This window comes from Coccomyxa subellipsoidea (assembly GCF_000258705.1).
Source record: "Coccomyxa subellipsoidea C-169, whole genome shotgun sequence".
Lineage (NCBI taxonomy): Eukaryota > Viridiplantae > Chlorophyta > Trebouxiophyceae > Coccomyxaceae > Coccomyxa > Coccomyxa subellipsoidea.
The window spans coordinates 140,332-156,254 of NW_005178021.1; the positions used below are offsets into that span (position 1 = coordinate 140,332).

Sequence of the window (15,923 nt, forward strand, 5' to 3'; positions counted from 1 at the left end):
ATGCCAGCTACACACCTGCGACCAGGGTCATTATTTTCTACTGTACGCAGGGACCTGATGTGACGTGTCTAGGCTGCCAGCGCTGCCTCGGGCCTTGTGGAAACTCGATAAACAGACCTGCTATGGGATTTATGCATTATTACGTGGCGCTGACTGAGACTGACTGAGCGACTGAGCGAGTGAGCAGCACGGTCTCAGTGGACGTTCCAGAGGGGGATGTCCACGGTTGGATTGACAGGCATGCGCTGCGGTGGCGTGCCAGGACCTGGCACCTTTGCTGTTCCCTCCTTTTCTGCCATGTCTTCCGCAGGCGTTCCCTCTGCTGCCATGGCAATCCCCCTGGCTGCCGCAGCCACTGACCTGCAGCAAGTCTTCAAATTAAAGAGACTAAAGATCTTGGGGCAGTTTTTGATACTGCTTGCTCGCGACCCCTGTCAGTGTATGCGCTGCGAGAGGGATTCCAGTGCAAATTATCTCTCGCTTTGCAATTTACCCCCTAACGTGTGCGATCATCCTTGGTGCCAAACACTGGCATCTCGCTTGCTGCCCTGCATTGCCACCAAGCACCGTGAGTTCTTTAGCATCCTCTGTGAGCTCGCAGATCCCGCTCAGCGCCATTACCCTGGTAGCAGACGAGTTGTGTGCCCAACCCCTGTGCTGCCAATGATCTCTCCAATGCAATGATCTTGATAATGGTAACTCATAATGTCGAGCCCGGGACCGATTAGAGTATTAAATACTCACATGGCTGCGCGGATGGCGGCCTCAGCGGCGGCGAGGTCCCCTGCAGAGATGAAGGGGCCGGAGGGGGGAGCGATAGAAGTTTCCAGGTAGTGGTTGGTCGCGCGATGCCACATCTCCGGCTGAATGATGGCGCCCGCATCTCTCAGCACTTCCAAGAGAAGCACCACTTCCCGCCGAGCCGCCAGCGCCGCTGCAGCAAAATCAATTTCATCACTATGAGTATTGCATGCTTTTTCTGCAAGTGATCACAATACATCCGCAGAAGGGCTGCAGGCAAAGGTTGCCACACGTGCTGTGCTCGCAAGCAAGTCCCCATCAGTCATTGTCAATTTCGAATTCAATGCAGGCAGGTGCGAGCACATGCAATGGCAACCTCCTCCCAAGTGTGCTAGTTGCCGCCTGCCTTGTTTCAAGGCCTCCCTAACCAGGTGCAGGGTTGGTTTACACCCAAAAGATAGGCAGGTGCGCGCACATGCGATGGCGGCTGCCTCGCGCGTGCGGTCGCTGTCGGCCAGTGCGCTTGTGAGGGCGGCTGCCGTCTTTTCGCGGCCGCAGTCGATCAGGTGCAGAATCACCGACGCCACCGCACCCGCCAGGCCCTGCAGTCATAACCAAGCTGTAGCTTTGGCTGTGGCTTTTCTCCTGTAACATCTTCACATCTTTGGCTTCGGTCTGCCTCAACACTTCCTGAAGTGGGCTTTCCGCTAGTAAATATGGTGAGCGGGTTCTTGGCAGACCATCATACGCGCATCTAGCAGAGCGGCTGCTTTGCACCATGGTAGCAGTTGTGCAAAGGGAAAGCTCCCTTGAAAACTAATGGACACTGCAGCAGTGTACTTTGAGCGGGTCAATTTGCTATATGTTGGGGCTTCTAAGGGGCCGAGTGAGACCTGCCATACTGTCATTTACGACAAACTCCAAGAGCTGCACCTACTCTAAGCCGCAGCGGAGTGCCTCTTTAAATCTGAGGATGTCCTAGCACATGCAAGTCTGTGGGGCGAATGAGAAGGATATCACACCTGGGCAGCTAGCTCAACGGCCAGGTCAGCAGCAGTGTGCAGGCATGCATGGCACACCGCTGCAAACAGGCGAGCCACGATGGCGGCTGAGTCATCCGCTGAGTCACCACACATGTCATCGGTTGCCATCTGGCCGTTGACCAGGCATGCAATCGCCTGGACGGCCTGATTGCCGGACACGGAACTGTCAGCCCCCTGACAATCCTGAAGTGGTAATTTATACCCAGGACATTTTAAGTTTGGGCCATTCCCATGAGGACATCGCAGCTACATTCGATCAATAGAGGTCCGATGAGTGTGTCATGTGAAAAAGCAATGAACAGGAAAGTGCACCCCTTTCTTTGGACCTGTTTCACATATTTTGCCAAGCCCATTGTCTACGATTACAGCCAAGCGTGACAGATACATTTGTTATTTTATCACAGGCTTTTCCTGCCAGAAGGCATGGTACGTCCGTGTAGACCAGCTGTAGTACAAGGCTGCCAAAAGTCTTCCCCTTAATGGGACTCGCCAGATCCAAGCAAGACCCAATCAACCGTGGGTATGTTGCTCAGTATTTATACCCCCCCTTGCCAGCAGAGGCCCGGCATGCGGCATGCAAATCAGGTTATGGACAGCAATAAACACCCGCCTTTGCAGCAGAGGCGACCTCCACCAGCGCCATGATGGCAGCAGCTGAATGCAAGGCCATCCAAAGACAAGATGGTGCCAGGCAATCAGACATTGCAGATGCTTTCAGCTGTACGGAGTACAAATGACACAGCCAAGAATGCCCACCTTTGCAGCAGAGGAGACCTCCACCAGCGCCATGATGGCAGCAGCTGAATGCAAGGCCATCCAAAGACAAGATGGTGCCAGGCAATCAGACATTGCAGATGCTTTCAGCTGTACGGAGTACAAATGACACAGCCAAGAATGCCCACCTTTGCAGCAGAGGAGACCTCCACCAGCGCCATGATGGCAGCAGCTGAATGCAAGGCCATCCAAAGACAAGACGGTGCCAGCAGATGAGACATTGCAGATGCTTCCAGCTGTACGGAGTACAAAGGACACAGACAAGAATGCCAACCTTGGCGGCAGAGGAGACTTCCGTTAGGGCCATGATGGCGGTGGCTGCCAGGTCGGGGTTGCCGCTCCTGATGAGACCCGCCAGACGCACTGCCACCACCGCAGCATCACCGGCCCCGATCTCCACTGCCGCAATCTCCGCCCACTGTGTAAATGCTCGCAGTAGAAACTACTCAGAAGATGTATTGAGCCATGACCAACAGTCACCAAGGACTGAAAGTCAGCTGTGCAACTTTGAAAGCCAGTGAAATCAGGAATAGCGACGGAAAAAACTGGATGGTGGCGTTGCTGTGAGAAATTGCATCAGATGATGTCGTCCCAAAGGCTTCCCACTGAGGACGATATGAGCAAATCTGCGGATCACATGAGTCTTGGCAGGCAGTCAATGTTGTGCCAGGCGCATGTGCAGCAATTGCTCATGTCCACCTCAAGCATGAGATTGAAATAGATGGCCCCTGGAATAAAATTTTAAAATTCACGGGGATGCACCTTGTGGGCGTTGTTGCTGCGGATTAGCAGAGCTGCCTCCTTGAGCGCCACGTCACTGCGACCGTCCTCAGTCAGCGCCACGTAGATCGCTGCCGCCGTCTGCATGCAAGCCACGAGGCCTTCAGTCACCCAATGATTTTTCCCGCCAGATATGCTGTCCCAATCATAGACTGAGCAGTGCTGCCTTTGCCTTCCAAAAGCTCAAAAGGCTGCATGTTTGGAATGAACCTTTTGTACACAAGGGCATTAAATTTATACTGTATAAAGTGATAGTCCAAAGCACTCTTCTGTATGGGTGTGAAACATGGGCTGTACGAGAGGATGAGCTCTCTAGACTCGAAGTTTTTCAGATGAGGTGCTTGAGGACAATCTGCAGCCTGTCTCTTATGGACAAGGTCCCTAATGATAAAATATTACAAATGTGCAATACTTCATGTGCCTCAGATATTGTTCGCTATAGACGATTAAGATGGCTTGGGCATGTTGCTAGGATGGGAAATGATAGATTGCCTAAGATAATGATGTTCAGTACTTTGGAAGGTGCTGGCAAGAGGGGTAGGCCTATAAAGTCTTGGAATGATTGTGTCAGGAAAGACTTGGACAGTCTTGGGCTGAGCTTGACATGGTGGAAAAGGTGCCAAGATAGGCCGAGTTGGAAGGCTGTCATAGAAACGCTGCTGCGACGCACCTAAGCCTACTGTGGCTTGGATAGGCGTGTAATAATAATAATAATAAAATGCTGTCCCTGTCTCTGTAGTCTTCGACGTGGAGCTCTCCGCTTCAACAATTCCTGATCTCCACACTGCAGAGCATCAACATGTGCTTTGCCTGGTGCATGGCTGATGGCTTTGCATATCAATAATTCGGGATGCTGATTACTTCTGCTCACCTTGGCGTGGCCTTGTTGCACCATCTCGAGCGTGCATGCAGCGGAAGACCAGGCAAAGCCCCGGCTGACAAGGTACTGCACAATGTTCTTCACCAGGTCCAGCTGCCCCCGCTGCACCAGCCCAGTCTTGATCTGCACAAATGCATGCATGCATGCATGCATGTTTATGAAAAGTGACTTCCTGCCCAGTGTCTGTGCTGCTTAAGAGCTCAGCAAATTAGTACACACCATTGTCAGAACATGGCGTCTGTGAACCTTACACAACACAAAGCCAAGTTTAAAAAAAAAGGTTGCATGTCTCGGTTCTCCTGGATTTGGAAACCACATTCCTTGGGGTGAAAAGTCAGCAACATTGCTGTAACCTCACCTGCTCTACTCGAAGCGACCTGTTTGCTCGACAGGGTTGAGAAACAAGTAATCCTTGGAAGAACAGAGGCATATATGGATGCAAATTGCATGAATGTGTGCATACCTTGGCCATGACATCGTGGCGGTCCAATTTGGTGAGAGCCAGTGCCACCTGGCTTACAGCGCTGGCCTGACCAAACCTGCGCAGCAACAAATAAATCCAATCATCCATTTCAACTCTGCAAATGCAACTTGCAGCTGCCAGCAAGGCCTTGGATCCCACAGTCACTCTTCAGGGCACAGCTTCTTCACAGGGACGGTTTGTCACAGGGGAAAGGCTGCAACATTGTATGCAGGATCTTCCCAATGTTGTTGACGACACAGCAAAAAATGTGTAAATATCGATGCTGCAGACCTATTTTCGGATGCCTCGCTGTGTCTACATAACAGTGGGGGAAGCTGCCATCCCATATGCAGGCTCTTCGTGGGTTTGGAGGAAAGCAGGACCTTTTTGAAAATTACTGAAAATGACTGTCAGACAGTGTTTTAGGACATTACTAGGGATGAAAGGGAGGGAACGCGCGCCTGCCGAGCTCAGCAAAGGCGGCACAGATGACATCGTGGTGACGCGTCTTGACCAACTCAGCGCTCATCCTGGCGATGACATCGGAGCGCTCCATCCTGCATCAACATATGATGTCACATCAATTTGATGCATTTGGTGCAGAGAGGCATTCTACAGGGATTACCTGACCTATGTGATCGCCCTGCTGTTTGTTCTTCTCTCATTGCTGTATTGTCAAAATGATGGGCCTTGTTTCTGGCGGTTGCCAGAAGCAATATGGAGTACAGGGGCAGGGGTGGTATGCCATGTGCATCTATATACAAGGCACTTCCAAGTGAATTGGTGCAACTGCAGATGCACATGCAGTTGCCATCCTTTACCCTGTGTACCCATTATTCCAGCACGGACCAAGAGCACAGCTTGTACGTTGATCTTCACACAGACAAGGGGCATTCATAAGAGCACACTGACTTGACGAGCTCGTAGCAGGGGCAGCCGGCAGTTTGCTCTCCCAGAGCCACCATGGCAGCCTTCGCCTCACACACCAGCGCTAAGCCACCGGCGTCCACAAGAGCGGCTGTAATCTCCGCCACGACCCGTGCATGGCCCACGTGGATCATCCGCACGCACACATGCGCCACCCCATCCGCATGCCTGCATGTGCATGCACATGACAACTTTGTGAGATGCAGAAGGTTGGCAGTCATGCATGGCAGCTACCCACTCATGTGCACCTCCCAATCAATTTATTGTGAGTTTGAAATTGCGCGCCGCCAGCACTAGCTCATGCGCGCCCCAGCTCACCTGATTCCCAGTTATACACCCATGCTGGTACATTATTGGTGGGTGTATCACAGGTGCAAGCCTATGGGCGTGCTTGCATGCGCATGCACATGCCTACACATGACTGGGGTAGAACTTTAGAAGTTGCAGGAGGGATGAAGGGCATGCATGCATCTGCACGCAGGGCACCTAATCACTAAACTATCCTTCCAGAGTTGAGTGTCGAACAGGACACAAGCCCATTGTGCTTTTATATTTGAAAAAGTGCCAACCTGGCACTGCCAGGTCCTCGGAAACATGTACAATTGGTGCCCTGATGTTTGTGCACAACAACCTTCCCATTGAAAGGCACGCATGCATGCTCTTGCCTCAGGTTTTGGGCATGCATGTGAGCTCCTATCTGCCACAACACCTCACAACCTACAAACCTCCAGCATCACAACCTGGCCAGAGCCAATGACTCACCCGCGAGCCAGGATGACAGCAATCACATCTCTGACTGCGCCCAGAGCGCCGCCCTTCACCAGACAAATCAGCAGCTCTGCCACGACCGCCATGTCACCCGCCCTGTAGCATCACAGCCCTGATTCCCCATCAAGCCATGGCAATGCACTGCATTCCAGAAGCATGCCATCAAGAGACCCCAATCTGGCCTATAAATTGGGAGCCAGTCTACCAGAAGTGCTCTGCACTCTGGAATCCACTGTCCAACAATTTATATAAACAGTGGTTTCCCATTGGCCAAGTACCCTTGGACAACTGGTTCCTGCCTCTGCCATACCGGCCAGGTGGCTCGCCAGTGTTGAAGGGAACAACATCAATGCAAGAAGACACAAGTCCCGAGGTCTCAGTTTTCAAGCATCTGCAATAGAGACAACGCACCCGAGCATCTCGATGCCCAGATTGGCCAGCACGGTGACGTGGCCATCAGTCATCAGCTGCCCAAACAGCGCCACCAGCACCTGCAGCCGCTCATACCGCTGCAGTCCCGCAGCCGCCACCGCTGCAATCGGTGCATCTCCGCCCTCCATCAGCTGCATGCATGAAGTCATTTCTGAGAGACACCTACACTTTGCATTGTTGTCTGTACATGCTTTGCAGCATTCCATGTCAGGTCGCATTGCAGCAGTACATTTGTGGTCTTGGCATTTTCTCCGTCAATTGCTCATTGCATGAATTCCACCCAAATGAGAGCCGATAGCATGCCCGGCTCGACTTGCGGTGGCATGCATGTGGGCAAATCCCTGGCATGCATGCCGGCTAATAGCTATCACACAAATGACTGGCATGCATGCCCACGGGTTGATGTAAAACAGATCATGCCGGATACTAACATCTGTTGTAACATCGCCTGATGCAATCTTCCCTCTATCTCGAAGGGAACTAACCTTGGCATCTGCAGCGAGAAACTTGGAAGCTTGAAACAGGCAGTGGCAAAGTGATGGGTGGCAAAGCTGCAGGCTCTAAGGCACCATTGGGGCAGCGCTGTACAGGTGGGTGCAAAGCGCACCTGCAGCACGATCTTGGCGGCAGCGTCTGGGCGGCCATCCTCGAGCGCCATGGTCTCCAGAACGGCGCTGAGGCAGTAGTGCAGCTCCAGGCGGACCAGCGCCTTGGTCGTGATTACGGCGCCTGCACAACGGATCGTAGAATTGTTGTAAATCCAGACACATACAAGTGCCTAGAGGACTGCTGTTGGGAGTTCTGGTGGCGGGTCGTTGCAGGGATCTGAACGTCAACGATGGGGGGGCGGCTGCTGGCCCACGAAAACAAAAATGCCGTGATGTCTTATCGAAGCTTGATATGAATTTTACTTGATAGACTGTGTCTACAACATTTGGGAGGTCTGGATCTGCGAGATCTGGGTGGCGGCCTCCAAGAAGCTGCAAGACGGCAAAGCCCTACTCCCAAGCAAGCGTTGAGACGCCTTGATGCAATTACCCAGACAGACCGCCAACGCAAATGGAGGACTGGTATAGACCATAATGAGAGAGGCTCATACATTTGAGCTTCCCAGCGTCCACGAAGGCCGTGACAGCCGCGGCCAGAGCGCCCGCCCAGGCTTTCTCGAAACCCTTGACCGGCTGCACGGTGGAGATGTAGGCATTTTCCACTGCCAGTTCGAATTTAAGCATCGTCGCGGCCATCCTCGCCTGCGTACAGATGGAACGCAACTGTTTCTTCGCTCCGATTCCTGTTGCAGCAGATTACTTGATGCTGCTTCCCTGCCCTCTTCGTAAAGTATTGCTCAAGAATCCTCAATCACACTAATAATGGAGATCAAATTTAAGGATGCTAGAATGTCCTAAACAAGGGAGCCGATCTAACGAACACGTTGATTGTCTAGTCCTGACGCAACCCATGGCCGCCGGTTGTGCTTCGCACGAATATTACAGCTTGTTTACCCAAAGAGACCTGTAAAGCATTTTGCGTCCATATGAAAGGGCAAGTGGATATCCGAGTATGTCTGCTCCCCTTTTTATCCCACCTGGTGCTTCGTCACCACCACGCCAGCCCTCCCCTGCCCCCGATCTGCGCGAGACACTCTACCCAGGCCTAACACCGCTTAATCACGTTGCACTCACCTCTCTCGCTATGCCAAACAAATTTAAAGTGGGCTTGAAAAGAAAGAGAAAGGAAAGCAGCCCAGAGTGGCCTCTGTGTAAGATGATGACCCTGAGAGGGCACAAAGTATCAGGGGGTTTGGCTGACGGAACAAAGGCTTTTCCTCCATAAAAATGGTTCACTTCTAAGGTTTCACAATCGCCTTGACCTGAACGGGTGCACATCGAAACAAAGTGTCATCTGTTCGTGTTGCCACAGATTACTGCGATTGACTAAGGTGCCTCATCCACCTCTTTGACATGAGGGTGCAACTACTGCAGACCAGGGCAAAGCCGTGCCTGTCGGGATCGGTACCAACGCTTCGTGTGAGGCGTCACTGTGCTGCCAATTCAATCAGCAGGGTCCGATTGCAGCCTTCCATCAGGTAAGTGCGCGGTCTGGGTTTATGCTGTCGTACATGCCTCGGTTTCGTTGCCCAATATCTCTTTGTGTGGCGCGATTGTACCTGGTAGAGGAGCTAGCGCACCTTCATTTACGTATATATGCGATGTCTGGCTTCGCTCAGCCGAGTCGCAATGCATTACACTATCATGTCACCCCCAACCTGCTCGGATAGGTTTCAAGTGCACCAAGTGCGGGTTTTTTGGCAGCCGTTTTGGGACCTGGTTTTCCGCGAAAATACATTATATTGCGCCTATTTGGCTACTGAACGCTCTCCTTCACGTGAAGTCCGTGTCTTTTATCACTCACTTCGCAACACCAGCATCGAGAAGCGAAAGGTCAAAGGAGGGCCCAAGGCTCAAGTTGCACCCACGATAATTGTTGTTTTGCCACAGGTGTGTTGCCACGACTCCAGCAGCCGTCCTGGACGAACCGAAGGAGCCCCCCGTGGCCAGCTGGATCGGCATCTCCTTCCTGCTCAATGGCTCAGACTTCACCCGGAAGGCAGTGCAAGTGTGCTCTCCATTCAACCATTTTCCCCCAATTATTAATACCGGTACACGCTTCACACAATGGCATCTTCAACTACAGAGGGTCTGGCAGTCATTGCTTGGGAAAGGAGGCCAGAAGAAACTCTCTACGTGGCGCATCCTCACCGCGCCGAACAGGCACAAACAGCAATATAACAGATCTGAACCTGCTTTCTGCGGTTGTCCTCCTAGCAACCCAATCAGAAGAGGCCATTGCGTGGGTTCCAAGCATGCACATGCCCAGATGTTTTGCAATTGAGACCCTGGGGAGGCTCTTTCAAGTGCAGTAACGAAGAGGCATTTGGCTGAGAACGTACTGCAATTACTGACATCTTTCATATGCGCCCCAGCCGGCGGGGGCGCGGTTTGATTACTGAGCACCGTGCCCGCGCTTGGTTGGGTCTTGCTTGGATTTGACAACTCCAACAAGGGGTGGCAGCCTTCAATTGCAGCTTGTCTGCAGGACGTCAGCAGATAAAGCGTGTAATACTTATTTTTATTAGTTCATAGCTGGCTGAGGTGGTCTGCATACATGTGCGAAGAAGCACGGCCACAAGTGGAAGGCGCACATGCTTGGCCTCCAGGATTGCACACATTGGGTTGCAAATGTGGATGAAGCTGTGGGGGTTTCAAAACATAACAATATCTGAGATCTGCATGCATGCGCGCAGAAGCACGGCCACGTGTGGAAGGCGCACATTCTTGGAGCGACCATCTACGGCCTGGCGGGCGACGCTGGGCTCAAGGCGTTTTATGACGAGAAGAACATCAAGCGCTTCCCTGGCATGTCCGCCAACCTGGAGCAGGCCGCATGGGTCATCAAGGCACGCCCCCTGAATCAATCCTTTCCAAGTCCACCTGCAGAATCTGCTGTCCCGTTGCAGATTTCCTGCACTGCTTTGCGGCGAGCCCATGCCCTCAGTTCTCTCATGGCTGCATGTTACCTGCGTCATTAGAAGGCTTCTAGGCGTCTCAAGACAAAATCTAAGAACCTTGGAGCACCTCCAGAAGAGATCATTGGCAGCGCAACGGGGAGAATATTCAACCTTCTTCCCGTGATAGGGGTTGGTAGTAATAATGTCTACACCAGAGAGTGACGCCTGAACACGCCGGCCAGTACAACGTCCGATCCCTAATGCCACCCCTGACAGTAGTCTGGGCTGACAGCAGAGCAGATTTTTTATGTTTCAGATCTGTACAGGACGACCAGTACAACCCGCATTATGCGACGCCATTTGTGCCAGTGAGCTGGGCTGGGAGCAGCGCACAAATCTCTAATCCAAACTCAAAATCCGTAAATTTAGTATTGCATGCACTGGACGACGAGTACAACCTTCACTATGCAATCCTGCCCCTGAACAGTGAGATCGGCTGGGCGCAGCCCATAACTTCTTGAGTCTATATCCTTAATAACATCATAGTGATATTTGCTAAAAAGGATTTGCTAATAGCATATAATATTTGCTAAACAGGACGACCAGTATAACCCGCACTACGCAGTTCCGCCCCTGGACTCCGAGCAGGGCTGGCAGCAACGCAAGAGTCAGTTCATGGCCGGCATCGATTCGCGCGCGGCTGTGGAGCAATATCTGCAGGCGCTCGATCAGGGGATTATCGACACCATCAAGGGGCTTGGCGCCGACGGCAAGGAGTTTGCTCTGTGGGACACCATCAACAGGTGCGCAGGATTTGACCGGGCTGCTGATAGCACAATGTGGTGCCCCTGCTAGATCCTGGCAGTCGCCACCTGCCTAGAATTTTAGAGCATGTAATGACAAATTTCCTGAGAACAATGGCATGATAGCTCAATGTACTGTTGGGTTAGGTAGGATGATATGCATTTGACAAGATCCCCGTAAGCTGGTTGTAGCTGCGTGTTTTGGCAATGGTAAGAGGTAGTTGAGGCTCGTAAACATGTTTGGAAAGGAAATGCATCGTGGCAGCGTGAAGCTCTTCCAGCACATTTGCAGCCCACTTTTGTAGCTGTATACCATGCAACTGCAATGATGCCTGTGGCTTTGTGATGTGGACTTGACTTGTTCTGGAGCATTGCATCTTTGCCAGGCACTTAAGTTTTACTTGCGGCCACGCTGCACAAGCTCTTAGGCAGGCGTACAATAGTAAGGGCGGAGGTTCCTGAATAGATTGATGCACCCACTGAAGTTGAATTTGAATTATTACTGGAAATAATAAATTTGCATGCATGCAGCCTGGTGCTAGGAGGTCTCTCCAAGGCGTTCTTCGGCTTTGGACTGGCGGACTATTGCGCGGGAGAGCAGGCTATGATCGGCAGCATCCAGACTGGCTACACTGTGTTTGACGCCAAGGTCAAGGCTTCGCAGCCGCAGAAAGACGCCTTTACCACCAACGTTCGGTACCTGAGAGAGGCTCTGGCAGAGGTGTGCTCCCCTTTTTACAGGGGATTTTTGGGTTTAGGGTTCAGGATGCCGCTTTGCCTGCAACAGAAGTGCTGAAATGCAAGGCTGATGGAAAACGGCAGCTTATTGTGTGTCATAATTTGCGATTGGGCTGATTTAGAGAAAACAAGCCTGCTTATGTTTGGGACGTAACATGAACCAGGGTAATTTCTGACTTCATTCTCATCGGGAAATAGGTCAGCCTGAGCTGATGTAGAGTGCCAGCCCTGCAGTCACAGATGGGAATGGCGCAAGAAAGTATGCTCCAGGAAAATTTCAGCATTCCTGCCGATTTCCTCCAATCTGTCAGTTTGAAAACAAGCCGCCATGACAGTAACCTCCTGAAAAGAGAGAAATAACTCGACTTGCAGCTGTCAGCCAAGGTGCTCCGGCTTCCCTGCCCACCTATGCGATTAGCACACTTTTTCGTATTTTTATTTCACAATACTGAGCACCGTGCCCACGGTTGATTGGGTCTTGCTTGGATCTGGCGAGTCCAACAAGGGGTAGGATTATGGCAGCCTTCAACTGCAGCTTGTCTGCAGGACGCACCTTGCCTATTGGCAATTAAAGCGTGTAATACTAATAATAATAAAGATAATACTACTGGTGGTAATAATAATAATAATAATAATAATAATAATAATAATAATAATAATAATAATTCACAAGCCAACTGTGTCGAGCGATGTGCATGTGCCCTGCCTCTGCAGTACCGGGCGCACCCCAAGAGGTTCCCTGGAGCGGGGCTGGGAAAATATCTGGAGCTTGCCGAGAAGCTGCACATGCCTGACGAGGAAATCCTGCTGGACATGCACCAGATGATCTGCGTTGGGGCGTACGGCGGCGTCACCTCTTCGGTGCGTCCCCTGAATAATCCCCCTCCATTATAATGCCCCTTGACCCTGGCTGGCGGGAGGCATTAAAAAAACTGAGCATCATTCATGCCCACTATCTGGTTGGGTCTTGCTTGCCTTTTCAGTTCCAGTCCCTAAACCCAAAGTAACAAGAAGGTTCAGTAAAGAATTACCACTACCATTACGCCACCCCTATGGGACCAAAGACTGTCAGAGCTGGTACTTCATTCCTCAGGCAAAGCCAAACCAGGACCCGTGCTTCTTTCGAAGTAACAAGAATAGGTTGCCTATACTTTTGCAGGCGACATTGTCGAATGCAGGGTTGAAGTTTGTGACAAAAATGCTGATGCGGGTAACTGTTTTGACAGATAGGAGACTGTACTAATGTCTTTCCTTTCAGTTTTTTTTGGGTAATATAACTGCCAAAACTTATCACAGGTTTTTGAGAGTGAATTCTGTTCTAGGCGAGCTGCATGGCGTTTTCTCTGGCAACTAATACAGTAGTGCCCAAGAAAGCAAGAGGGATCAAGGCCGGCCTTTCATTGTTGCTCCCGCCATATTTCCACATTCGCCATGGGGAGTTGGGCAATGAGAAGGCATACTACTGCAGCTTCCGGAGCCTTCTAATATGTTGGATGGGTGTTCTGATATTTTGAGTGCGGCTTTTCAAAGGCTGGCTGCATGGCGTTTTCACTGGCGACTAACCCGGAAGTGCGCAAGAAAGCGAAGGCCGAGATTGCGGCCAATCTCGGAAGCGGCACCCCCACATTTGCCGACATGAAGGCGCTCCCTTACACCTATGCAGTCCTCAAGGAAGCCCTGCGGTACGCAACCCTCCTTACCCCTGAATCGTCAGATCAAAGGGTTGTTATCTCGAATTTTTTGTGCTAAATGAGGTCCTGCTGTGTGGTAGCTGTCAGCACCCTTGAATCACCGCCTCACAGGGATATTTGATTACTTCCATGTGCTCAGAGAGGCCCTCACCACTTGTGCATTTTGAGCCGGCGGCTAAAGTTTTTTTAATCATTCAAAAAAGAGAAAAAAGTTTCTATTTTGTTGTTGCAAAGCTGTGTATCTGAACGCAATGCATGCTACTGTTGATGGCCTAACCTCCGTCCCTGTCATGTGTGGACGAGTCCTTGTATAGAGGTTGCATAGCCGGCAATTTGCCTAAGAAAGATGCGTGCAGTTATTCCTGTACCGTCGTGCAATTGTCCTGCCTTTGAAAATCACAGCCAAAAAGGCAGCTCTCTATGTCTCCGCCGCTGAACATATTGAAAGAGTGCCAAGGGCAGGGGATCTCAGAAACGTACTGAGCAGGAAATTTGCCCAGTAACAAGTAATCAAGTGGCCCTCAGGGCTTCTTTCTGTGGTTTCCGGATGTCCTTATGGCTTCAAACACATCAACAGGGCACTTGTGTGGCGGCTTGTATTATCTATTGTGTTCCACTTGGAATCCACCAACAAGTAGCTGAACAAGTGGATGACTAGCTGTCGTTCGCTGCGTAGGAGGTGGCCAATAGTGCACATTGTAAGGGGCCAGTCCATCCAAGACATCGTGGTGGAGGGCAAGCGTGTGCCCAAGGACTCGACTGTCATAGCCGCACTCCATGGTACCATGCATGACCCGACAGTCTACAAGGAGCCCGAAAGGTGAGTCTCAAAACCGTTCCAGGCATCTTTACCATCATGGTATGATGCCTTCACGGTGTGCATGTATTGCTCTGGACCCTAAGCCTCAGGTAACTTGAAAGTGGGATAATGTTTAAAAAGAGACGCAAAGCAAGGATGCTTGGAGACAGTCCTCAACCCTGTTTATGGGGAGCTTCCTGCTAAGATATCAAGACAAACATGTGCATGTGAAGCTACTTAAAAAAGTCCGTGTTGATGCATGTCTGCTCAATGATTTATCGTGGTGTGGCAATTTATTGTGTCATGCATTCTGATCTTGTAAAACTACTGACTGCTGCAGATTCGACCCTGAGCGCTTCCTGCCGCCTCGTAACGAGGGAGCCGACGAAGTGTGGACTGGGTACCAGGTGAGCGCCTTCATGTGGGTAAACTTTATTTTTTTGTTGGATTGGGGCCTCTGCAGTCCTTACATCAGCTTGAATCGCTCGTCTTAGAATTGCCTGCTGGATGTGCCACTAGTCTCAACGTCCTGCACAGAATCATTATAGTGGTCTCAGTATTGCAGAGTAAAATCACAAAGGGTTACTGCAACCAGGCAGTCTCGGTCTTCCTCTGTTTGTGAAGGCGTTGAGATTACTCTAGGAATTAATTTCCTGCACCGAAACAGCCCTAATAGGGCTCAAGTCACGAGATTGACCATGGTGTGTACACACTTCGTAACAAAGTGCTGAGTCATCAGTCTGACGGGAGGGAACGCTGCTGCGCAGGTGGTGTTTGGCGCGGGTGAGTCCGGCGCCCAGCATGCATGCGCGGGCAGGAACACTGCACTGCTCACCCTCTTCGTGCTCCTGATCCGTCTTCTGCAGGTGCGCGCACATGCCAATGCACATGCCGGCACATGCACGCATGCCGCAAGTCCTGAGCAGGACACAGACCTCTTCAGGCCACATCCTGCCTCCTGTCTCCTATCTCTCTGTGCAAAACATAAAGACTTGGTTAGAACAGTAGGCAATGCCCGCGTTTGAACTTCAAAATTTGAAGCATGGGAGGTCCAGTGCAGCTCTTAGCCCTACCCAGTTTTAATCAGCAAAACCAATGATTGCGCCAAGAACACAGTGTGACATTTACCTCCGTTGATGGTGCTTTCTGTATGTGTGAGAAAACCTCCTCTGCTCTGCTCTGACTTGATATGGTGCCTAAACAGCATCTTTGCATGGCTGTCTCAAGTGCATTTGCTGCTGCATGCAGAATTGGGATTGGGAGCTGGTTAAGTCTTCGGAGTACCTGGTCACAAACCACTTCAGCCCCAACCCCAGCAACAACCTCAAGATGCGCAAATCAAACTAAGCATGCAATGCTTGTTCCAGAATTGTAAGTATTATCATAACCCAGGAAGCCATTCCTCAACAAGTTGCTATTTTTAGAAGTCCAGGGCATAAACTATAAGAAGCTTCACAGCAAGGTCCAGAGCATCCTTTGGTGCTGTAGCGTGTGTCAATTTCTGAGACCACACAGTCATGTGCTGATCGGAGATGAAAATTTGTGATACCACCGGCTTTATTTCAGGCCAATCTTG

General features: G+C 51.1%; 2 protein-coding genes across 2 annotated transcripts; one reads left to right on the forward strand and one right to left on the reverse strand.

Annotated features, from left to right (window-relative positions):
• Positions 1-194: 194 nt before the first annotated feature.
• Positions 195-8,052, reverse strand: COCSUDRAFT_59952 (hypothetical protein; the record flags this gene model as incomplete). The annotated part of the gene is made up of 14 exons (XM_005643130.1): positions 195-360; positions 745-934; positions 1,217-1,343; positions 1,764-1,928; positions 2,833-2,976; positions 3,321-3,419; positions 4,210-4,341; positions 4,682-4,757; positions 5,137-5,238; positions 5,594-5,776; positions 6,371-6,472; positions 6,788-6,939; positions 7,416-7,537; positions 7,908-8,052. The coding sequence occupies 14 exons, from the start codon at positions 8,050-8,052 to the stop codon at positions 195-197; spliced, it is 1,905 nt and encodes a 634-aa protein (XP_005643187.1).
• A 717-nt stretch (positions 8,053-8,769) lies between these two features.
• Positions 8,770-15,694, forward strand: COCSUDRAFT_45137 (cytochrome P450; the record flags this gene model as incomplete). The annotated part of the gene is made up of 11 exons (XM_005643131.1): positions 8,770-8,894; positions 9,307-9,424; positions 10,113-10,256; positions 10,914-11,119; positions 11,651-11,840; positions 12,572-12,718; positions 13,388-13,539; positions 14,225-14,368; positions 14,688-14,754; positions 15,115-15,213; positions 15,596-15,694. The coding sequence occupies 11 exons, from the start codon at positions 8,770-8,772 to the stop codon at positions 15,692-15,694; spliced, it is 1,491 nt and encodes a 496-aa protein (XP_005643188.1).
• Positions 15,695-15,923: the final 229 nt, after the last annotated feature.